Source organism: Primulina tabacum, chromosome 9 (assembly GCF_025594145.1).
Source record: "Primulina tabacum isolate GXHZ01 chromosome 9, ASM2559414v2, whole genome shotgun sequence".
Classification (NCBI taxonomy): Eukaryota; Viridiplantae; Streptophyta; class Magnoliopsida; order Lamiales; family Gesneriaceae; genus Primulina; species Primulina tabacum.
In genome coordinates, this window is record NC_134558.1 from 676,536 (window position 1) to 701,942 (window position 25,407).

General features: G+C 40.7%; 3 protein-coding genes across 3 annotated transcripts; 1 reads left to right on the plus strand and 2 right to left on the minus strand.

Moving 5' to 3' along the window:
* Positions 1 to 8,852: 8,852 nt before the first annotated feature.
* LOC142556391 (uncharacterized) lies at positions 8,853 to 12,543 on the plus strand. The gene is made up of 6 exons (XM_075667852.1): positions 8,853 to 9,094; positions 9,375 to 9,974; positions 10,051 to 10,588; positions 11,145 to 11,420; positions 11,554 to 12,138; positions 12,421 to 12,543. The coding sequence occupies exons 1-6, from the start codon at positions 8,853 to 8,855 to the stop codon at positions 12,541 to 12,543; spliced, it is 2,364 nt and encodes a 787-aa protein (XP_075523967.1).
* Positions 12,544 to 18,141: 5,598 nt separating this feature from the next.
* On the minus strand, positions 18,142 to 18,843 carry LOC142556392 (uncharacterized). The gene is made up of 2 exons (XM_075667853.1): positions 18,485 to 18,843; positions 18,142 to 18,298 (listed from the first exon to the last, which is right to left on the minus strand). Exons 1-2 carry the CDS (start codon positions 18,841 to 18,843, stop codon positions 18,142 to 18,144), a joined length of 516 nt encoding a protein of 171 aa, XP_075523968.1.
* A 3,411-nt stretch (positions 18,844 to 22,254) lies between these two features.
* LOC142556393 (uncharacterized) lies at positions 22,255 to 23,259 on the minus strand. Its single transcript, XM_075667854.1, has one exon. It carries the CDS (start codon positions 23,257 to 23,259, stop codon positions 22,255 to 22,257), a length of 1,005 nt encoding a protein of 334 aa, XP_075523969.1.
* Positions 23,260 to 25,407: the final 2,148 nt, after the last annotated feature.

Below are 25,407 nucleotides of genomic sequence, written 5' to 3' on the forward strand. Positions count from 1 at the left end.
ACACCCTTTGTTGCTTCAATAACTGTAGACGACATTTCTACTAGAAGAGCATGGGGTTTATGGGTCTGTCTCACTGAGATGGATAAAGTCAATTTTCCGTTTAAATTTTATCAAAATTCAATAAACAGATCATTCATGTTAAATACTATGACAGGAAAAACCACAATTTTTGCAGAAGATCTATTCGATAAAGAAACTCGTCGAAAATTCTGTAATATGGCACATGTGGGAAGATTGTCAGAAAACATCTGCCCAGAGTGCATAAACCAAAAGGAACCAGAATTTGGCAAGGGCTTCAAACCTCGAGCAGACAAGAAGCATCTTGCAGAAACATGACCAAGTAGGGAAGGACCACACACACGATTTCCTCGGGGATATAGAAAGCAAAAGATTCTCCGACAAAGTTAAAAGTGGACATGTGATCAACCCACTAACCAAAAGAAAACCCACCATGTGAGTGGAAGGAAAGGACCACCAATAATCGGTGGAAAATGACAAAGAACATTGTATTCCTTATCTTTAAAGATAAAGAAAATCTGATAAACAGACAAGAAAAACTGGACCCAAAATTCATACTATAAATAAGGTTAAATGGGAACCAGTAAACTAAACCAGAAAGAAACCTAAAGAAAATATATTACACATATCTAAAAGTTTTAAAGAGAAGAATCAAGAAAAATAGAGATCAGCTGGAAGCTCAACATTTCAAAGAAAAATGAAATGAGATTATAGCAGATATCTTACAAACTCATCTCTACTGGTATTGCGGAGAAATAAAAGAAGAAGAGAAGTTTATTTCTAGATTAATAATCTAGAAAAAGACATTTCAAGAAAATGGAGGGACCATCTCAAGGGACCACTCAACCACTACATGGTCCATGTGCAAGCTGTAAAGGCTTATCAAGATTTGGAATCCGAATTTCAAATCCGAAGAAGCCTTCTATAAATAAGGCATGAAGAAGAAGTGAACATCATCGAACATTTTCCTCATTTCTTTCAACAAATAAATTGTAATATTTATCTTTCTAGTTTATGTGTTTTTCAAGATCGGCTACTATAAGTAGCTAAACAAGTTTCTCCTCCTCTACAGGAGGTTTCAATGTAATAATAAATGTTTGTGTTTGAATAAAGAGATCTTTGCTCTTAGCCTCTCTCATGTATTATTTTCAAAATTTTATCTTCTATTATACATCATAAGGTAGGAAACGAATTAGGATTGTGCCAAGTGCTGCTGAAGGAATCTGCGTCAGTAACTATAGGTTGCGATCGTGTGGTTGGACTGTGAGGAGCAGTTCGTAAAATACGGTGAATATAACCCGGTGTCACTCCGGTCAAAGAGGTAAAAGATTTAATTTATTTTACGGAGGCATGATGGACCCTTAAGGGAGTTAAATATGTCTAGAGGAGATTACCCTTCTTTTAAAAAGAAGGTGTCAAAATTTTAAAAGTCAAATGTCATAAGGCTATAAACTTAAATGCCCCGCAAAAGTGGCAGTGCCCGTTGGTAGTTTATCCGTGGATTAATTATTTTATTCTAATTAAATAGAGAAGAGAAACTACGAGATTTTATTGATTGAAGACGTGTTTAACTTGTGAAATCGAACGATGATTCAATTAAATATTTGTTTTGACTTGCGAAGCATTGCGAGTGCTTCAATCGGCCCGACTTTATTTCTGTTGTGTCAGAAATTTAAGATTGCTACCGATTCATTCTCTGTTATGTATTATGGTTAATAAATCATAGCTTAATTTGAGGATAACAGGACAAGAAATTTATGACGAAATTGAATTCCCCCTATCTAGTCAACGTTGAGTTCTCTCTTGAAATTTTCAGTGAAACAAGTTTCCGAATTACTGAACCTTGGACTGAATATTTGAGTATCTGACTATATGTTGTATCATGATGATCTGCCGGCAGATTTTAACTATCATTCAAATTTGACAAACTTATGAGTTATATTCAAGTCTCTGTTCATTTGTTCAATATTAACATTTTAGGCTCGTAAAAATTTGATATTTACCGTGTATTGTTCTGATGCATTCGAAAGGATCTAGATGGCTTCGCTTCAAGGCCCTGTTGTTTGCCCCGTAATCGGATGAAAACAGACTGGAGTCTACTCAGCACCTGTCAGCTCACCTTTGCTGAAAGATAATGTATTTAAAAGTGGGCTATGGGTTCTTAGAGGGTTCCAAAGTGGCAAGACAGACACAGGTTTTTGACAGAGTTTTAGGAAAGGCGTATCTATTCAGTGTAGTTTCAGTTCATACTTCATCCTCAAATGGTAATGGTAGCATGGCTGGAAATTCCAATGAGAATGATGCTGATTATATTAATTCTAGTGTGATTGAAGCTGGTATGTTGAGTTAATTATTGCACATCATTGCATGCCTAAACCTCGTTGAAGAAATTTTTGGTTTTTTCCTTCTTTTATTTTATCACGATTTGCATGTTTTCGGGAAAAATACCGTCTGTATGAAAGCTTCGAGATGGGAGAATTGTTCTTGTGGTGTATATCTGACGAGCTCCTATACTTGTAGGTGGATTTTAATACGATTGTGGAAATTGGTATTTATAAATCTATTATCCGTTTATTGCTTGTAACAGTTGAGGTGAAAAGTGACTCAGATGGTTTCATGATAAAGATGAGAGATGGTGGGCACTTGAGGTGTGTCCATAATAATCCGCAGGGAAGTCGTTTTCCGGATTATGCTCCACATTCTGCAATAGTTTTGAAGATGGAAGATGGGACTGGCCTCCTACTCCCTATAATAGTTTGTAAGATATTATTAATATGACCAATTTTTTTCCCGACCGTAAATTTGTTTCAAGTTCTTATTGTCTCGTTATTCTTGATTCTTGTGGCGTTCATTACAGTGGATGTTGGAACCTTGCGCTTGTCAGGTTATAATACTCCAGAAATGATACCGAAGACTATGTCGAATATATCACTGGTACAGTTCTCGATGATCTTCCTATTCGTGTTGATTTTGATTGGGGGTTCAAAAGCGCAAGCAATGGGGTCGTGGCCAAAGTGATGATGCACATAAATTTTCTCTATCCTCCTAATCTACTGTTAGAACTAATTAATTCTTTTTTTCACGTATTCAAAAAACTGTTGTCTTTGTAAAATTATATAAAATATAAAATTGAAAATGGTTTGTAAAATCAATTTTTACCAAAGACAACAGCTTTTTAAATATGTGAAAAAATTAACGATAACAGTTATAAAATGATGCAAAACTGATTTGTAAACAAGGCCAAAGATTTTTACTTGTTCTTAAAATTGTCTTCTACTTACAACAACAGTTTTTATTCGATGCGTAAATTTTGTTCTAAACTACAAATAACGTTTTTTAAACATTGCAAAACTGTTGTCGTTGTTATCTAAGACAACGATTTTTATCCGTTGTCTTTGGTCGGGTTTTTAACAACAGTGGTTACAAAATCAGTTGTTCAACGATTTTAGCGTTTTTCTTCAAGTGATTGGATTTGATCTATACACATGTGTGTGGTCAGCTAAGTGCTAGCACGAAATATGATCAATCTTGCTTCATTATTTTTTCTGGTAAATTTTCGAGGTACCATTATGTTTATTTAATGAAATAAAAATCTTAAGCTTTTGAAAATTTCAAAAATTCCAAGTTGAAGTAGAGAAAAAATTAACAAAGAGTATTAAAACATTTCAATCTGATCGAGGTGAAGAATACTTAAGTACTGGATTTCAATACTACCTTAAAGAAAATGAGTTTTTCTCACAGTGGATCCCACCTGCCACACCTCGGTTGAATAACATCCCTTACTTTTAACTTTAAAATCGAATAAGTTTTTCTCACAGTGGACCCCACCTGCCACACCTCGGTTGAATAACATCCCTTATTTTAACTTTAAAAATCGAATAAATACTAGGGAATTTTTTTTATATAAACATTTTCTTCTAATTTCAAAACCATCCAACATAAAAACTAATAATTTAAAAACCCCAAATGGATAAAAAAAATCCATAAATCATCAACCACAAAATCATACTTCAATTTTAAAATAGTCTAACGACTAAACTTCAAAATAAAGTATAAAATTTTTAAATAAATAATCATCGAAATGTTTGCTTTAAAATCTTAAATCTTAAGCTAATGCGAAAAATAAAAGTCCATCGGGAGTGTACTGTCGGATCCGATCCACTTAAGCGTCAGTGTCTCCCTTAAAATCATCATCACCTGCGACCATTCAAACCTAATGAGTCTAATGACTCAACACGTTCTAACCATATGTAGCAAATAATACATATACAGGCACATGAAGCATTAAAATAACTCTTTTAATAAAATATGTTGGCGTAAAAACTCGTAAGCATATATCATTTTCATAAATCATTTTAGCATATAACATCTTAAATTGTTTCCTTGTCTTATATCATTTTGGGTGGAGTTTGATACTTGAAAGTGACTATCATTTCTCCTTTATCGTTCATCATCTGGTCGACTGATCAGTCTATATATACCAAGTACCTGGAAGCGGGGCGTCAGCAACTCTCGTCACTGGCCGTGGCAAAAAATGAAAATACGATCGTTGGGCTCCCTCTGGGCCTTCTCCCGTAAACGGGATTCTTCTGAGGCTTTTTCCTGCACGATATCCCTATTATATCCCATGTGTCACAGTTCATTTATATCCTTCAAAATATTTTTTCTTTTCCTTTTATTTATAAAAATATTGTTTTCTTCCAAAAGTCGTAAAATATCATTTTTCAGGAAAAATCGTAAAATAGTATTTTTCAGGAAAAATCGTACAGCCTTTTCATATATCACCAAATATCATATTTCATCATAAACATTTTAAAAAATCATTTAGCATGTATTATGATTTTTCGGGACACTGCCATCGAACTACCCGAGACGTAAAATGACAATTTTATCCTGGACCTCGAACTTCCCAATTTTGACAGTTTCTTACTTTTCTTGACTCGAGCCTATCCCGAACCAACAGATAAGCTTAAATTTGACTTTTAATATTTTTCTTAGACGTAAAATCGATCTTTTCGATTTAATGACTTAATAGCTAAATCGTGAAGCGTTTTAAAACCCGAATAAATTCAAAATTTAATATTTTTATCTCAACTTTTAAACATAAACTTTTCATCCATCAACTATCCCTGTGAGTCATGAACCATCCCCCGTGAACCATGGTTCGAGCCCCATCTCTTCCCTAACCATTTTCGAACCCTTTTCTCCCAAACCTAAGCCATATTCGAAGCTTTCTTTCCCCTAGAACCCCTCGTGTCACCATTGCACCGAACCATCATAAAACCATCTTTGAGCTAAACCACTAGACCACGCTTCTGGACCATATCGGACCCCTGAACCATGCATAAACGCGATAACTTACCTTTCACGCATCCCATCCTCCTAAACTCTCCCCAACCAAGGTCGCGGTTCCCCTCCTCCGCAAGTCTCCTTGCGGCCGTGCCCCTAGCCAAGCCAGCCCGCGTCCAGCCGGAGTTGTAAGATCCGATCTTTTCAGCCATGCAATTATAATTGTAAGGAAATTAAGATATTAGGTTCTTGAGATAATTGAGGAATTATATTGTAAATCCTTGTATTGGAAATATTTTATGGAAAAATCCTTATTACCAAGAGAATGATTCATGCATTTGTACAAGTATATTTTCGAAATTTTGGGTAAGAAATATAGCATGATTTGGATATTATTATGCAAGGTTAGGAGAATGAATATATGGACCATGCAAAAAATTCGAAATTTGCCCTAGATTATTGCCTTAATTATGGTGGTGATTAGAGTGGGAATATATGCAATGTAAGATATAATAATGGAGCAAATCTGCATCTCCCTTGCACCTCAATTTCGAACCATTGGATTAGGATTTTGGGGAGCTCGATTTGGTAGAAAAATCAGCAGCTATGGAAGGAGTTTTGGAGCCAAATTGGTAGATTCATGCCAATCTTGAACATGATTTGAGTGCCATAAACAACTCCTTCCCCTTCACCTATAAATACCGCATCATCCCTACTCATTTTCCACCCCAAATTTAGAAATTATTGGCTGCATAATCTCGAAAATTCTAGCCATTCCCCTAGCCAAAATTCTGCTCCAAAATTGTGATACCCTTGTCCCACATCTTAAAAATGAAAGATTTAAAATGAGTTTATAATGGCTTACAATGACTTCTATAGCAACTTGGGTTAATCATTTTCGTAAAGCGAGAACGAATACGAAATAGTTGCTATAGGAGCCCATTGTGCAGTCATGGGCCCGGGCTCGGGACGTGACAGAATGGTATCAGAGCCGGTCACCGGCATGAAACACTGAGAAATAAGTGCTATACGAGGCAAAGTGCTACGTGCATGGGAGCCACCTCTTGAATCTGCGGGACAAAGTGCTACATGACGGGAGCTACCTCTTGAACCTGTAGGAGCCGCCTCTAGATTCTCGACGCTGGTGGATCGAGGGGTCAGGCCGCGACGAGGAAGTCGCGTTCTGAAGGACGGGTGATTGTGATACCCTTGTCCCACATCTTAAAAATGAAAGATTTAAAATGAGTTTAAAATGGCTTACAATGGACTTCTATAGCAACTTGGGTTAATCATTTTCGTAAAGCGAGGACGAATACGAAATAGTTGCTATAGGAGCCCATTGTGCAGTCACGCAGTCACGGGCCCGGACTCGGGGCGTGACAAAAATCGTCCCAAGTATAAGCTAGACGAATCCGAAGCGCCGTCCGAGCAAGATCGAGAAGCGATCCAAATTTCCCGAAGCCAAGCATCCACGTTTCTTTAGCAATCCAAATACTATAAGTGGGCTGTTTTAAATTTCGGTTTTATGCATATGAAGTTTTCATTTTTTTTTATTTTAAAATTTGGTCGACCTCCGTCTCCCGTCTATGCGTTTTTACGAAAAATTTGGTACGTTATGTGGACACTGTGAGGATTCCCTGAAAATGGGTGGAATTCCAACATAAGGCCTTCAACGGTGGGATAGAACCGTGTTATGGCCTCGCCCCCTTAGAGGATCAAAACTTAGGGACTGACATCATTAAACCGTTAAAGATGAAAAATCGCAGTGTTGTTATGTTACAGGATACGATGTTATGATTATGAAAAGCATGCTGTATTTATATGTATGTTTCGAAAATGTTATAAAATTTTTATGTTGTGTTCAATGTCCCCCATTTACTGAGTATTCCCAAAATACTCACCCCCCTTACAACCCTCCCCAGATAAGCCCGAAGAACAGATTGAGGAGGAAGAATCCGAGCAGTTTTGGAGATGGTGAATTCTCAAGGAATTTGATCATGTTTAAGTTATTATTATTTAGACTTACGTTTCCGCATTTATTTATGTCGTTTAGTGATTTTGGTTGTAAAAGACAATGTTTCCTTTGGGTTGAAATTATGATATATAAACTGGTTCGGTTTATACTGTGCTACGAAAGGCTTGTTGTTTCGATTGTGTGATTGTTAAACAACGCTGGTGTCAAATCCCGAGTTTCGGGGCATGACATTTAAGTGGTATCAGAGACGTCAGGTTCATAATCCGAGTGGAAAAAAAAAATCGTCGGTGGAATTTTTACTTGAGGCCGATGCTATTCCCTCCGAAACGGCCCAATGATCGATATTCACGACCCTAAAGTCGTGTGGTAGGGGCTGAAATCAGCGAAATTTCTCCGTTTAGGCCTCCGAAACGTTGTTTTTGCCGTTTTAGAAAATATTTGTAGGCCCTATAACTTCTCGTAGGAAATTCCGAATTCGATTCCGTCGATTGTTTTGGAATCCTCTCGACATATGCTTCGAACCCATATGTCTAATTCCAAACTTTCCATTTTTGGAAAAAAAAATATATTTAAATTTCGAAAATTTCATATATATTGTATATTGTCCTTTGTTATATGTTGTCTTTTTCCGATTCTGAGCATTTCCATTTTGATTTCAGGAAATGGCTCCACCTACTCCCATGCGACCCCACACCCGTGCCCAAGCTGCCATTCGTCTGAAGGAGCTTGCTCTGCACTATCAGTCCCGTCAGATTCGGCGACTTAGAGCCAGATTGAGTGAGAGGAGGAGTGAGGTCGAAACCTTAGCCGTGGAGAAAGAGGAGATTCAGGTCTGCCTTAACCATTCGATCTATCAGGGCGAGCTAGTTAGGAGTGATAACATTGATCTAAGAGATGTCATAGAGCAGTGCAAGTATCAGCATGGGAAGCTACGAGAGGATGCGGAACGCTATCGCAAGGAGCTGGAGGAAGAGAAACAGCAGAATGCCAAGGGTAAGAGGAGGCTGGAGAATTCGTGTGAGGCCATGAACAGCCTCGCGTATGTAAGTCAATGTCTGACTCAGCAAGTGGAAGCTCTAAAGGACCAACTCAAGCAAAAGAAACAGTATCATCTGCAGTATCAGCAGCATTGGAACGACGAGATGGAAGTGGCTGAGGCAGAAATTCAGGGACTTAAGGCACATGTGACACAGCTCACAGAAGAGAACGCCCAGCTCACCCATATGGTGGAGATACTTCAAGAGGTAGAGCCAGAGGAGGAGCCTGAAGAGGAGGAGCCGATAGAGATCGACGAGCCTATAGCTGCCATAGGAGATGGAGAGATAGATGATTAGAGTTTCTTAGTTACATTTCCTTATTACTAGGAGTTTATCTTTCCATTGTTGCTATTTTATTTCAGTCAGTACGATTTGTTTCTTTCAGTACTATTTGTTGCATTCAGTTGTTCATCTACATTCAAAAATTAATAAAGTTATGTTTATTTATTTATCTCTGTTGTTCCAGCATAACTTAATTATTCAATCTTGTCGTTATGCACATCAATTTCTTAGAAGCGTTTAAATTGTAGGAAATGGTCGGTAGACCACCAAGACAAAACCGCAACCCTCGTTATGCTAACAACAACAACAATGCCAACGAAGGAAATAATGGGCCACCGCCTGGGTTCAGTCTTAACCAGGCCGACCTGATGGCCATAGCCACGATCGTGGCAACAACACTGCAAGGGTTAGTGAACCCAAATGCCAATCAACCACCACCACCTCCACCGCAACACGGAGTCAAGTACCACTATGAGTCACTGCGCAAGAACAGGTGCCCAACTTTCAGGTGGCGCTGCCGACCCTGAAGTTAGCCAGAGTTGGCTGAAAAGCGTGGAGACTCAATTGCGACTGTTGGAAGTCCCGGATGCACTAAAAGTGGACGTAATAGTGCATTTCCTGGAAGATCGAGCAGGCAAGTGGTGGGAAGCAATCTCGCCAGCCATGACAACTGCAGGACCAATCACATAGCAACGTTTTAAGGAAGCTTTTCTGAAACAGTACTATCCAGCCAAGGTCAGATTGCAGAAACTAAGTGAGTTTGAAAATTTCAGCCAAGCTCCGAACATGTCAGTGGTGGAATACACCTCCCAGTCCAACGCCTTAGGATCTTATGCTCCGGCAATCATCGCGGACGAAGTTCTGAAATTGCACCGCTTTAAGAAAGGGTTGAACAGCAGGATCCAATCAGCTCTAGCAGTCTACCAACCTGCAAATTTTTCAGATCTGATGGGCGCAGCTATCCGAGCTGAAACTGATATCCAGCGCAGGGAGAAGGAATTTAAGAACAAGAGGCCTATGAGTAGTCAATCCCCATATAACGGTAAGACTTTCAAGAGGCCTAACCAGTCTGCTGGACCATCAAAAGGCCCTTCGCCTGCCACAAACTACCAAGCCATCAAGCCTTGCCCAACGTGCCACTTACGACACCTGGAAGAGTGTCGTAGAGCGAGCGGTGTCTGCTTGGGATGTGGGAAATCAGGGCACAAAATTGCAGAATGTCCTACCGCTGTCAACCGACCAACAGGGCCGAATAGAGGAACTAGGCCAAATGCGGGAGCAGGCCCTAGTAAACCGAAGGAGGACAAACCGAATGCCAGGGTGTTTGCCATCACGCAAGAGGAGGGCAGACGACGCGAACGATGTCGTGTCAGGTACCATATTTATTCAGCAAGTGCCTGCTTATGTGTTATTTGACTGTGGTGCTACACATTTCTTTATGTCTAAGAGGTTTGCTAAGAAGCTAGGACCTAAGCCCGATAAGCTAACTGAACCTTTCCGAATAGCCACACCTACTAGTAGAGGCATTGAAACTGACGAGATTTACAGAAATTGTAAAATCAGTATTAGTGATCATACTTTTAATGCCGACTTGATAATGTTGATCATGGTAGATTTCGACGTAATCTTAGGAATGGATTGGTTAGCAAGAAACAGTGCAATGGTAGATTGTAAAGGAAAGAGAGTCAAACTCCGAACCCCAGATGAGGAAGAAGTCGTGTTTCATGGCAAATCCAAAGACCGGAAGTTGCTGCTCTCCGCATCTCAAGCTTGGAGAGCCATGAAATCCGGAGAAGACATCTACCTAGCAATGGTCAGTGAAGTAAGAGAAGAAGTCGAGCTGAAACTGGAGGACATCCCAATAGTGAGGGAGTTCCCAGATGTTTTTCCAGAAGAACTCTCAGGGACGGTCCCGAACCGCGAAGTGGAGTTCGAGATCAACCTGGTTCCCGGTGCTGCTCCAATCTCCAAAGCACCTTACAGAATGGCACCAGCCGAACTCAAGGAGCTGAAGGAACAACTCCAAGAATTGCTAGATAAAAGGCAGATTCGACCGAGTGTGTCCCCGTGGGGAGCTCCAGTACTCTTCGTGAAGAAGAAAGACGGGAGTATGAGATTGTGCATCGAATATAGAGAATTGAACAAGATCACAATCAAGAACAGGTATCCTCTACCTTGAATAGATGATCTGTTTGATCAGCTTAAAGGAGCCGCCGTCTTTTCTAAATTGGATCTGAGGACATGTTACCATCAGTTGAAGGTCAGGGCTGAAGATATCCCCAAGACAGCCTTTCGAACCAGGTATGAGCATTATGAATTCACAGTGATGCCTTTTGGTTTGACCAACGCACCGGCAGCATTCATGGATCTGATGAACAGAGTATTCAAGCCATTCCTGGATCAGTTCATAGTGGTATTCATCGACGATATCCTCGTCTATTCTCTTGACGAGACGAGCCATGAAGAGCACCTTCACCTTGCTCTGCAGACCTTAAGAGAGAATAAACTCTATGCTAAGTTCAGCAAGTGTGAATTCTGGCTAGAGTGTGTCATTTCTGGGACACGTGATCTCGAGAGAAGGAGTGTCAATGGATCCACGAAAGGTAGAGGCAATTACTGAGTGGCCGAGACCGAAGAACGCCACCGATATTAGAAGCTTTCTTGGATTGGCAGGTTACTATCGGAAGTTTGTCGAAGGATTCTCCTTGATAGACGTGCCCTTGACGAAGCTCACACAGAAAAATTCTAAATTCATCTGGAGTGAGGATTGCGAGAAGAGTTTCCAGACACTGAAAGAGAAACTCAGCGTCCACACCAATGTTGATCTTGCCAGCAGAGAATAAAGATTTTACTATTTACAGTGACGCCTCTAAGGACGGTCTAGGATGAGTACTAATGCAAGAAGGAAGAGTGATCGCCTACGCATCAAGACAGTTGAAACCGCATGAGCAGAATTACCCTACTCATGATCTGAAGCTAGCAGTGGTTGTCTTCGCCTTAAAAATTTGGAGGCACTACCTATATGGTGCTAAATGTGAAATCATCACAGACCATCAGAGCCTCAAGTACCTGTTCACCCAGAAGGAACTTAATATGAGGCAAAGGCGATGGATCGAACTTCTGAAGGATTATGACTTGATCATAAGTTACCATCCGGGTAAAGCAAACAAAGTGGCTGACGCGCTAAGTCGGAAGGGCCCAGGCAAAGTTACTCTAGCTTCCCTCTCGGCCCAGCCATGTCTGCAGGAGACCGTCAAGTTAAACCAAGATCGAGACCCGGTACTGACTAAACTTAAGGATCAAGTCAGAGAAGGGAAATCTCAAGATCATCAGATCGATGACAAAGGAATCTTATGGATGAAAGGAAGACTGTTTGTGCCCGACACTGACAACCTTCGTCAAGAGATAATGGCAGAGGCGCACAAGTCAAAATTCTCAGTCCATCCAGGCAGTACGAAAATGTACAGAGATCTTAAGAATAATTTCTGGTGGAATGGCATGAAAAGAGATGTAGCTGAATTCGTCTCCAGATGTCAGGTATGCTAGCAGGTCAAGGCAGAACACCAGCGACCTGGAGGATTACCTGCAACCTCTGGAAATTACCGAGTGGAAATGGGTGCATATTTCCATGGACTTTGTGGTAGGATTGCCAAAATCTAGGCAAAGCCACGACGGTATATGGGTGATCGTGGACAGACTCACAAAGACTGCACACTTCCTACCCGTCCGCATGAATTACAATCTCGACAAGTTGGCTTCACTGTACATGGACAACATTGTGAGACTGCATGGAGTGCCAGTGAGCATTCTATCCGATAGAGATCCGAGGTTCGTCTCGCATTTTTGGAAGAGCTTTCAGGAGTCCATGTGAAGGAAAGTGACCCTAAGTACGGCCTATCATCCTCAAACTTGGGCAAACGGAGAGAACCATCCAAACCTTAGAAGATATGCTGCGAGCATGCGCTCTTGAATTCAGCAGCAACTGGAGCACTCATCTACCCTTAATTGAGTTTGCTTACAACAACAGCTATCACAGCAGCATTGGAATGGCTCCATACGAAGCTCTTTATGGGAGGAAATGTCGGTCACCACTTTACTGGGATGAAGTGGGAGAGAAAGCCTTAGTGGGACCCGATCTAGTACAAATGACTGTGGACAAAGTTAAAATTGTCCGAGAGAAGCCCAAGGCAGCTCAAGATCGACAGAAGAGCTGGGCAGATCTTAAAAGAAGGCCGGTAGAGTTCAACGTGGGCGAGAAGGCTTATGTGAAAGTCTCGCCTATGAGAGGAGTTGTCTGATTCAGTAAGGTCGGGAAATTGAACCCTCGATATGTTGGACCATTTGAAATCTTAGAAAAAGTGGGCACGCTAGCATACAGGCTGGCACTGCCACCAAACATGTCAAGAATCCACAACGTGTTCCATGTGTCCCAACTGAGGAGGTACATTCCAGACCCAAGTCACATACTAGAAGTAGAACCACTCTTGATCGAAGGAAACTTGGGAGAAGAACTGAAATACGAAGAAGTCCCCATTAGAATCGTGGACACCAAGGAACAAGTCCTCAGGCGACGCATCATTCCCTACGTCGAAGTGCAGTGGTCTAACCATACTGAGCGAGAAGCAACTTGGGAAGTGGAAGAGAAAATGCGGAAGGATTATCCCTACCTATTTGGAGACCAAGCCAACTCCAGTTTCGAAGACGAAACTTCCCATAAGGAGGGAGGGATGTAAGATCCGATCTTTTCAGCCATGCAATTATAATTGTAAGAAAATTAAGATATTAGGTTCTTGAGATAATTGAGGAATTATATTGTAAATCCTTGTATTGGAAATATTTTATGGAAAAATCCTTATTACCAAGAGAATGATTCATGCATTTGTACAAGTATATTTTCGAAATTTTGGGTAAGAAATATAGCATGATTTGGATATTATTATGCAAGGTTAGGAGAATGAATATATGGACCATGCAAGAAATTCGAAATTTGCCCTAGATTATTGCCTTAATTATGGTGGTGATTAGAGTGGGAATATATGCAATGTAAGATATAATAATGAAGAAAATCTGCATCTCCCTTGCACCTCAATTTCGAACCATTGGATTAGGATTTTGGGGAGCTCGATTTGGTAGAAAAATCAGCAGCTATGGAAGGAGTTTTGGAGCCAAAATTGGGAGATTCATGCCAATCTTGAACATGATTTGAGTGCCATAAACAACTCCCTCCCCTTCACCTATAAATACCGCATCATCCCTACTCATTTTCCATCCCAAATTTCAAAATTATTGGCTGCATAATCTCGAAAATTCCAACCATTCCCCTAGCCAAAATTCTGCTCCAAAATCATCCCAAGTATAAGCTAGAAAGCGAATCCGAAGCGCCGTCCGAGCAAGATCGAGAAGCGATCCAAATTTCCCGAAGCCAAGCATCCGCGTTTCTTTAGCAATCCAAATACTGTAAGTGGGCTGTTTTAAATTTCGGTTTTATGCATATGATTTTGGTTGTAAAAGACAATGTTTCCTTTGGGTTGAAATTATGATATATAAACTGGTTCGGTTTATACTGTGCTACGAAAGGCTTGTTGTTTCGATTGTGTGATTGTTAAACAACGTCGGTGTCAAATCCCGAGTTTCGGGGCGTGACACGAGTCCCAGCCTAGACCGAACCCCTTTGTACCATCTTGGAACCCCCTAGCCCCGACTGCGCGCACCAGCCCCTTCGCACCCTACAACCTAGCCGATAGAAACATCCCAAAACATGCAAGGAAAACCCTAACTTTCAAGCTCCACCATACATGTACTTCGCTATGGTCCAGCCTTTGTTTACCACTTAAATGACACTTTTTACAATCCATAAACGTCCCGTATTTGCAGCAATCCCATTAGAATTCATAACACGTCTCATATATGCGTATAAACGTCAAACTTCGAAAATTTATGCCGAAACGTTAAATAATTCATTCCAAAAAATGTTCATGCTTAAAAACAATAAACACACATATTATGATTTGAATGATGCAAAAAATAAAGTATAGAAACGTGCTTTTGCATTTAAAACGCTCGAAATACGAATACCGAAGTGACGGAATGCCGGTGACGAACGGAAGACGATTTCTAACTCTTTACCCTTTTTCTACCCATTTTTTCTCGTCTAAACCCCGTTGAAAACCCACATTGGGATGCAAGGGAGTTGTATGATCATTGTTGGAAGGAAGAACGATGAAGTAAATCAAAGAATGAAGGAGAAGAAAAAATTCAAAACTTCCTTGCCAAGAGTTCTAAGGTTTTGGCCGTGCACCTCTTCGATTCACTTTTCATGTAATTGTGTGTGTGTTTAGGGGTGTGTGTGTTTAGGTGTTTAGGGGTGGGTGTGTGTGGGTGGGTGGGTGTGTGGGTGTGTGTGTGTGTGTGTGTGTGTGTGTGTGTGTGTGTGTGTGTGTGTGTGTGGGGGGGGGGGGGGGGGGGGGGGGTGGACTCTTTTAAAAAGAATTTGAAGAAAAAGTTTCATAAACACTTAATTAATGAGCTTAATTAACTCTAGTTTTTAAATAATTAATTAGGCTCATTAAGATTATTAAAATCATTAAGCCTCGAATTAAAAGATTTAAAAATATTTATTTACAAAAAAATTCCTTATAAAATACATAATTTTCTTGCTCCCACTAATTAATTTAAATTTGACCTTAAAAATGTCATAATTCTTAAAATATTTTCTTAACTAAAAATAAAAATTTAATTTTTAAATCTTTAACACCTTAATCATATTCGGTCATCCGTCCCCGGCCAACTATCCATATTCGTCTGAAAATCTTTAAATTATGCAATCGAGCAAAATTATACAATTAATCATTTAATCACTCAAAATATATCATTCATGCATCAAAAATCATTTAATTAAAATATTTTAGCAATTTAATAATTTTCATGCAAGCGGTTTACATGGACTGATTTTCGAATGTTACAAATCCTCTCCCCTTAAATAAAATTTCGTCATCAAAATTTGTCTAGTCTTGATTATTGAAAAGTTTAGGCTCGTTTATTGACCGACGATTTCGGTTGGGAATAAATTTAACAAGCAGACTAGGTCAAGTTATAGTAAATGGACGACAAGTCCAAGTGTCGATCCCACAGAGACTATTATTTAAGTACTAAGATTTAAATTATTCGATTTAATCTAGGCAAACAATAACAAGTGATTTGATGATAATTTAAACTAGTTAAATCAAATTAAATTATGCTAAATTAATAACTAAGATCGAATTTGCAGAATATGTTAAAACTTGGGAAATTTTCAAATTCAACAAAATGACCGGGAACACACAACGGTCCAAACTTTAATTATTGTCACGCATTGAAATTATATAATCACAGATTATTGATGTCACGATGAAACTCTCTTATTTAACTATAAATCTATTTCTAGAGTTTATAATCCTATTTTCATTTAACAGTCCAATTATTTTTAATTGAATTTAATTAAACAAAAACGCATTATTCAACGATGGAATCACAGCTGTCGTCTAAAATCGCACCTTGAAACCGAATACTATTTCTAGTCGGTTTAACCGTGTGTTGATTAATATTTTTGAAGCTAAATTCGACTTATTCTCTTTCGAGTCAAGGTCGAACAACAGATATGCAAATAATTGGCCAAATTAAAAGCATGAAAAATACGCAAACATTAATCAATAACATAAAAATAATTCATGAATCAACTAATCCAATGAATGAACAAGATCAAAAGTTTGTCCCGATCGTGGTCCCGATCACAAGAAAAACTACTCCATAAAACCAAAACTAGAAGAAAATCTAATATTAGAATTCATGATTAAGAATAAGAAAACAACAGAGGAGAAAATCTCAGCGATGGTGCGCGAATCTTGCGTGTGAAGCGCGATTTTCCCTTTCTTCTCCCAAGCCGTCGCCGTCTTCTCTGCAATTTTCTCCAGTATCAAAAACGTTCCAAAGTCCCTATCATGGTCTAGGTTTTCTCTTTTTATATCTCTCCAAAATCTCTAAAAAATCTTCGTAAAATCTGAGTCTGATCTCAAGGGCACGGACCCCGTGCATGCATCAGGGAAGGGGTCCGTGTAGACTCTGTCCAAAATTCATTCTGGAAAATACTGGACACGGACCCCGTGTAGAGGTTCGTCTCGTGGTCCGTGTAGACACCGGATTTCTCATTCTCGGAGGATAAATGACACGGACCCCGGGTATGGGTCCGACATGGGGTCCATGTAGGCACTGTATTTGTCTTCTTCGAGCTTCAAAGACACGGACCCTCACACGGGGTCCATGTAAGGGTCTGGAGAGGCACCGCCTCGTGCGCGCTTACTAGTCTGTTTGCGAGGAGGCATGTCGACTTAAGCAGATATATCCAAACACCCCAACAACTCAGTCACAACAACCCAACAAATGATCACAATCAGACCGAACCAATATAAGAGCTCATCGCAACGCAACGATAATTAACCAAAGGCCAATGCGAATTAATCGACGGACAATAGGTTCCAACAAGAAGTTAACTAGAAGACAGCACTTAAAGTAGTAACAATTAAACCCGTGAAGAATTCAAAGTCCAATACCCAACCAATTAACCGAAATTACTGGAAATAGTCAAACAGTTGACACAAAAACACCAATGCGGATGATCGGATATTGGAATCAACATATAGCCACGCTTACCGGAACAAAAATGAGATGTTATTGCGCAATGGTGGAAGGCGGCCGGCGACGGGAGTAGGGCGGCGCAGCTGGTGGAGCAGGGGCTATGATAATATTGGTGGTTGTGGGAGTTGAGAAGCGGTGGCTGGACGGTCACGAGGGCCGGCGCTAGGCAGCGGAGGAGGCGGAGGAGTAGTGGAATCGATTTGTGGGAGTTATCGATTTGGAGATTTTAGGGGTTTGGAGAAGGATGGCTGGTTGTTTTATTCTGAGAACCGTCAAAATTAGAAGGCACGGACCCCGTGTAGGGGTCCATGTACAGGTCCGGGTAGGGTCACGAAAGGGGGAAATCTGAAAGTGTATACACGGATCCTGTCTAAAGGTCCGGGTAGGGGTCCGTGTAGACTCTGGAAATCGGCACTTTGGTAACAAATGAGACACAGACCCCGTGTAAAGGTCCGGGTAGGGGTCCGTGTCGACTCTGGAATCGAGATTTTTTTATTTTTCTATAAATATTCCCTACACACTACGAACCAAACACATATGTGAAGCCAGGAATGTACAATTCTATAAACCTATACATCAGAACTGAAATTCGATCAAGCACACAAGATGCTAGAAATGTACAGAAACTTCCCTGGCCTATTTGACGTTCTCAGTCTGCTGGTCCTAATATAATCCCCCATACTTCAGAAATCCCACCGCTAGTGAATAAACTTCCTACACCACCATTCACTGAGGTTAGCTCACGAGATATGCATAAAATAAAAAGAAAGAGAACTAAAATAAAATATGAAAGAAAAATAAAATTAAACACTGGGTTGCCTCCCAGAAAGCGCTAAATTTATAGTCAATAGTCTGACTGTACTCCTTTATTCAGTTTGGATCCTGCAGATCCACGATAGTCGGCTCATCGGGCATGGTACCACCATGATAAACATTCAACCTATGCCCATTTACCTTGAATGCTCCAGTTACTTCACTAGTGATCTCCACTGTCCCATAAGGAAAACTTGCGTGATGGTGTATGGTCCTGACCACCGTGAACGCAACTTACTGTGGCATCAACTTCAGTCGAGAATTGTATAACAGTACCAGTTGTCCCACCACAAATTCTCGATGGACGATGTTCTGATCATGCCAATGTTTGGTTTTTTTCTTGTAAAGCTTGGCGTTCTCATAAGCATCCAGCCTAAACTCATCCAAATCATTTAGTTACAGCACTCTCTCGTCACATGTGGCCTTAGCATCAAAATTCAAGAATTTAGTAGCCCAGTAAGCCTTATGTTCAAGTTCTACGGGTAGGTGACATGACTTCCCATACAATAATTTAAAAGGAGACATGCCAATGGGGGTTTTAAATGCAGTGCGGTAAGCCCAAAGTGCATCGTCGAGTTTGCTAGACCATTCTTTCCTTGAAGCGCCGACAGTCTTCTCAAGAATGCGTTTAAGTTTTCTGTTTGAGACCTTCGAATTGGCCACTAGTTTGAGGATGATAAGGTGTGGCCATCTTATGTCGTACTCCATACTTAGCCAACAAATTGTCAAATTGACGATTGCAAAAATGAGTATCCCCATTGCTAATAATGGCTCTAGGTGTGCCAAAATGGGGGAAAATATATTTTTTTTAAGAAATTGAATGACAACCCTAGAGTCATTAGTTTTGCATGCAAGTGCCTCCACTCACTTAGACACGTAATCTACAGCCACCAAAATATACTTGTTCCCGAAAGAAACTGGGAACGGACCCATGAAATCTATACCCCACACATCAAATATCTCACACACCAAAATACTATTGAGAGGCAATTCATGTCGCCCAGAGATATTACCTGTGCGCTGACAATTTGGACATTTTGTAACATATTCATGTTCATCCTTAAACAAAGTAGGCCAATAAAAACAAGACTAGAGGACTTTTGACGTAGTTCTAGTTGCCCCAAAATGGCCTCCAGCCGGACCAGCATGACAATGAAACAAAATCTCACTTACCTCTTCCTGGGGAATACATCTCCGAACTATACCGTCTGAACATATCCTAAACAAATAAGGATCCTCCCACAAATAAAGTTTCAAATCTGAGAAAAATTTCTTCTTTTGCTGATAAGTGAAATGGGGAGGAATGAACTTACTGGATAGATAATTAACAAAATCGGCGTACCATGGTAAACTGTTGACCTCAAAAAGTTGTTCATCTGGGAAATCATCGCGAATAATTTCATTACCTTGACTTGGATTCTCGAAACGCAAGAGATGGTCTACAACTTGGTACTCTGTCCCCTTCCTATCGATTATCTCCAAGTCAAATTCCTGCAACAGAAGAATCCAGGCGAATTAGCCTTGGTTTTGCGATCTTTTGACCATCAGGTATTTCAAGGCGGAATGGTCGGTGTGCACTACAACTTTGCTCCCTATCAAATATGATCTAAATTTATCCGGAGCAAAAACCGCAAGAAGCTCCTTCTCTGTAGTGGCATAGTTCAGTTGGGCAGCTGACAGTGTCATACTAGCATAGTAGATGACATGGATATATTTCTCCTTCTTTTGTCCCAACACTGCCCCTAGAGCTGTGTCGCTTGCATCACACATCACCTCAAATGGTGACCCCCAATCAGGTGCTATCATAACAGGTGCAGTGATCAATTTCTCCTTCAAAATCTGAAATGCCTGCACACACTCATCAGAAAGATCAAAGCGCACATATTTTATCAGCAAATTGGTTAGTGGATTAGCAATGCAAGAAAAATCTTTTATAAAGCGTCTATAGAACCCTGCATGGCCTAGAAAACTACGCACTCCTCTGATGTTTGTTGGGGCTGAGAGTTTTTCAATTACTTCAATTTTTGCCTTATCAAATTCAATCCCAGCTTCTGAAATTTTGTGCCCCAACACAATTCCCTCTCTCACCAGTGAAATGTCATTTTTCCCAGTTTAAAACCAAATTTGACTCCTCGCATCTCTCTAAGACTTTAGACAGGTTAATCAAGCATGTATAAAACGAAGAGTCAAAGACAGAAAAATCATCCATGAATATTTCAATAAAGTCCTCAATCATGTCGTGAAAAATTGCCATCATGCATTGTTAGAAAGTTGCTGGTACATTACATAGACCGAATGGCATTTGTTTATATGCAAATGTCCCGTAAGAAAATGTAAATGTGGTTTTCTCCTGATCTTCAGGGTCAATGGGAATTTGCATAGTAACCCGAATAACCATCCAGGAAGCAGTAGAAAGAATGTCCGGCTAACCTTTCCAATATTTGATCAATAAAAGGGAGGGGAAAATGGTCTTTACGGGTGGCGTCATTAAGTTTTCTATAATCAATGCAAACACGCCACCCTGTAATAGTTCTGGTAGGAATTAACTCATTGTTCTCATTCTTTACTACAGTGACCCAACCTTTTTTCGGAACTACTTGTACTGGACTTACCCACCTACTATCAGAAATCGTGTAAATAATACATGCGTCCAGTAGCTTTATCACCTTTTTCTTCACCACCTCTTGCATAGCTCTGTTTAGACGCCTTTGAGGTTGGGTAGATGTCTTGTGGTCGACCTCCATCAGAATTTTGTGCATGCACATGGAGGAACTGATCCCCTTGATATCTGCAATACTCTACTCTATGGCTTTGATATTTTTCCTCAGAACTCGCAACAGCTTTTCTTCTTCCGTCCTTGTCAAAGTAGGGAAACTATCACTGGCACTTTATCGTTATCAAGTAAAAATAGATATTTCAAGTGAGAAGGAAGATGTTTCATCTCTAGGATTGAAGCTTCTTCAATGGATGATTTTAAAGGTCTTGGGACATACACAAGCTCCCCAATCCTAGAGTTTACCGTTTTTGAAATCGGTCTGTCTGCTTCCAGATAATGAATACATTCGTCCAGCTCTTGACTCTCAAATTCTTGCGGGCATGAATGGGTCAAACAAACCGCCAAAAGATCCTCACCAATTAATTCCTGCAAACCATACTCAACAAACTCGTCAGTAGCATCAATTCTAAACATTCAGATGTATCATTAGGGTATTTGATGGACTGAAAAACATTGAATATCACACTCTCATCATTCAGTCTTAAAACTAGCTCACCCTTATGCACATCTATCAAAGCCCTTCCGGTGGCTAAGAATGGTCTCCCTAAAATAAGAGGGATCTCTCGATCCTCTTCCATGTCTAACACAACAAAATCAACTGGAAAAATGAATTTGTCAACTTTTACCAACACATCCTCTACAACTCCCCTAGGGTATTTAATAGATCTATCAGCTAATTGTAGGGAAATTGTAGTTGGTTTAACTTCACTAATTCCTAGTTTCTCAAAACATCAATAAGGCATTAAGTTTATGCTAGCACCAAGATCACACAATGCCTTGCTAAAGAATGAACTTCCAATGGTACAAGGAATAGAGAAGCTACCTGGATCCTTAATCTTCGGAGGTAATTTATTTTGTAAGATTGCAGAACATTCCTCCGAAAGTTTAACCGTCTCAAAGTCTACTAATTTCCTCTTGTTTGATAAAATCTCTTTAAGAAATTTTGCGTAGGATGGCATTTGAGCTAAAGCCTCTGCAAATGGGATATTTATGTGCAGCTTTTTGAAAATCTCAAGGAACTTTGAAAATCTCAAGGAACTTTGAAAATTGAGTATCAAGTTGCAGTTTCTTTGCTCTTCGGGAAAATGGGAGTGAATTAATATCAATAGTGGGATTCGAGTTTAGAGGCTTACCTTTCTCCTTTACATCCTCAGACCTTTGTTTGGATGACCCCTTTTCTTTCACATTTTCCTCAACATCAACTACCTCTTGCTTTATGGGAGATTTCACCGTGACTGCATTGATACCCTTCGGATTCTTTTCCGTGTCACTAGGTAGTGAAGCCGAAGCTCGTGTATCCATTTGTGTCGCCAACTACACTAGTTGAGTCTCTACCTTTTGCATCATGGCATCATGATTTTGCCATCGCATCTCATTCCCGGCTATGTACTTGGCTAATATATCTTCAAGATTCCACTTGCCATTTTGTGGCTTGAAACCGGGGGCATAGAAGGTCCAGTACCTTGCGGAGGTTTAGGTGGTAGCTGAGGAGGCTTTTGTTGCATGGGATGTTGTGGAGGATTGAAATATGGTTGCTCAACAGTATTTTCTGATTGCCTCCACCTAAAATTCGGATGATTCCTCCAGCCTGGGTTGTATGAGAAACTGTATGGATTATATTGTTGCCGTCCTTGGTTTCCCACATAGTTCACCGAGTCCCCTCCAAAGCACTGTATTCCCTCACAAGACATATCTGGCATGACATGCATGTCACCAGATGATCCACCAACTATCTCGGCGTTTCCCTGAATTTGATTTACTAGCTTGACTGGTGTTGATCTATTTGTTTGTAACTGTGCCATCTGATGTGTCAATCCATCAAGATTTGCTGTGATCGCTGTCAAAGCATCCATCTCAAGGAATCCAACTTTCTTCTCCCTTCGATTGTCTTGCCAGCCTACATTGATTTTTGCCATATTAGATATGATTTCAAGCGCTGCGTTTGGTGTTTTCCTGTATAGGCTACCGTTCGCTGCTGCATCAAGCATAGATCTCACAGAAGCATCCACCCCGTAGTAGAACGTCTCAATCTGCTGGCCTATCGAAAAACCATGTCTCGGGCACATTCTCAACATCTTCTTAAACCTTGCCCATGCTGAATTCAATGATCCCCCATCTCTCTCTCTAAACGATGTGATTTCATTCCGCAATTGTTTAATCTTAGTTGGGGGAAAGTACATGTGCATGAAGACCTCGACTAATCCATCCCATGTAGTAATAGAACCAGCTGGAAGGTCTCGAAGCCACTCCATAGCCTCTCCTTTTAGGGAGAATGGGAATAGTCTGAGACGAATGGCATCAGTACTCACCCAATTGCACTTGATTATATCACAGATCGATAGAAAATTCTCCACATGTGCATTGGGATCTTCAGAAAGTAATCCTCCAAAATTCTCCATGGGTTTAATTGTTACTAATTTAAGTGCTGTCTTCGAGATAACTTGTTGTTGGAACCTATTTTCCGTCGATTAATTCGCATTGGCCTTTGGTTTATTATCGTTGCATTGCGATGAGCTCTTATATTGGTTCGGTCTGATTTTGATCATTTGTTGGGTTGTTGTGACTGAGTTGTTGGGGTGTTTGGATATATCTGCTTAAGTCGACATGCCTCCTCGTAAACAGACTAGTAAGCACGCACGAGGCGGCGCCTCATCTTCCTCTGGGTCGCCAGGTTGTCAATTGATGCTTCTAAGTTCACCAGTCGTGAAAATTTTGAGTGGTACTCGGCGCTTCATGAAAACTCCGTGATTGTTGAATGCTCCATTCATCCCCGGATCGATCACGAGGTACCACTCCGGGCAGAGTTTGATAAATTTTTTGGGAACCTCTCCTGGACATCACCGGCCCTTATTACCCCGATTTAGTCAGGCAATTCTACGCAAATTTTGAGGAAAAAGACAAGATCGGGATGCAGCACATAAGTACTTACATCAAAGGGGTTACTATTGACTTAACTAGAGCATCTCTGGCCACTACTCTGAATGTCCCCAATGACGGGCCTCCGGTGGTTTTCAATCAGTTGGATATCTTTCTGTCAGACATCACTTTTCGGATCCCTCAGGCGCGGAGCCGTCTGCAGTATTTCTCATCCCAAACCGGCTCTCGCACCAGCGTCCTTCCAACGTCCCTCCCGCTGCTTGATCGTCTAATCTGTTACTTCACGGGAGCCAACATTATTCCGAGGAAGGACGGAAACAATGAGATCCGCCATATGGATCTATATATCGTAGACAAGATGTTGAATGGATTGGGGGTCATTCCTGCTATTCAGGTGGCATCGATCATGATCTCCCATATGCGTTTAGTCGCCCACATTGATCCCACGAAGAATAGAACGCCATATGCCCCCTTTCCTATCATCATCTCCCGGATTTTTGCGGCCCATAGTGTCGATCTCACTGGTGAGACTTCCTTCCTCCCCACCTCTACACAGATGCTTTCACCCCAGGCTATGCAGGGCGTGTAATTCATTTTCAGGCATGGTGCGTAGTACAGAAATCCCGGGAGTCACCATATCAGTCCACATCCTCGTGACCCTCCAGTGCCTCCCCCTACAGCTGATGAGCGAGCCTGGGAAGATCGAGTGGAGGAAGAGGCAGCATTGGATGCCCGAGCAGGACCTCAAGTTGGTTTGCCCCCACGACAGCGCGCCCCGAGAGGTACTCGTCAGGTCTTCTCGGCCATATTTGACTGCATGGACGACTTGCGCACCCGATTGGCTCGACTCGAGCACCATACCAGGACGCAGTCATTTTCCGATGATATATATGTGCCACCTTTGGACAGATCCACACTCGATGGCCTAGAGGATTTGGACGTGGGATCCGACGACGAGTAGTTAGCTTGTTTATTTTATGACTTGTGGAGGCTTTGGATCAGTTTTCTCATTTCGTTTTTTTCTTTCAGATGTTTTTGTTCATTTTATGGCACTTATTATTCATGATTATCGTCTTTTGGGTTTATTCGTCTGCTTGCTTGCCTTTCCTATTTTCGTTTTACGTTTCTTTGTGTATTTGATGTCGTTCTTTTGAGGAGTTGATGATTGCCACCACATTTTCACCACTTACTCGACATTTTTTCAGGGAAGTGTTTTTGATTTAATTGTCTAGCTAGTTCAGTTTTCATCACTTTACACTGAGGGCAGTGTCGATTTCCAGTGTAGGGGTGAGTCAATTTTGTTACACATCGTTGCACAGCACTTAACAACACTTTTCACGTAGTATGAGACTATATCTAGAGAAAGAAATCTTGTTTTACTCGATAACCGGATTAATTTGTTAGATTTTGGATCACCCGAGAAACCGTTTCATGACTAGTATTGAATGAGAGGATTCGTAGTTTCAAGGAGAGAGTCAGACATGAACCAGCTTTGTTTTGACATTTCATTCTATGCACGTGGTCAGATTTTTGCTCATTGATGGTGAATTGGTGCAAGGTAAACTTTTGTTAAAAAAAAACTGAACTGGAAATGGAAACAACCTACAACTTGTCTGATTAGCCCTCAAAGCGAAAATACGAACGATTGTGACTTAGGGATGATTTAGGCG

What these genes read in the sequence shown, in the direction of transcription:
- LOC142556391 (XM_075667852.1), top strand. Translation starts at nt 8,853, where the DNA reads ATGGTCGGTAGACCACCAAGACAAAACCGCAACCCTCGTTATGCTAAC. An exon ending in CGCGAACGATGTCGTGTCAG is followed by an intron (nt 9,975 to 10,050) that starts GTACCATATTTA and finishes TATGTCTAAGAG; the next exon opens with GTTTGCTAAGAAGCTAGGAC. An exon ending in CCAAAGCACCTTACAGAATG is followed by an intron (nt 10,589 to 11,144) that starts GCACCAGCCGAA and finishes AATTCTGGCTAG; the next exon opens with AGTGTGTCATTTCTGGGACA.
- LOC142556392 (XM_075667853.1), bottom strand. Translation starts at nt 18,843, where the DNA reads ATGGGGATACTCATTTTTGCAATCGTCAATTTGACAATTTGTTGGCTA. An exon ending in ACATGTGACGAGAGAGTGCT is followed by an intron (nt 18,299 to 18,484) that starts GTAACTAAATGA and finishes CACGGTGGTCAG; the next exon opens with GACCATACACCATCACGCAA.
- LOC142556393 (XM_075667854.1), bottom strand. Translation starts at nt 23,259, where the DNA reads ATGGAGAATTTTGGAGGATTACTTTCTGAAGATCCCAATGCACATGTG.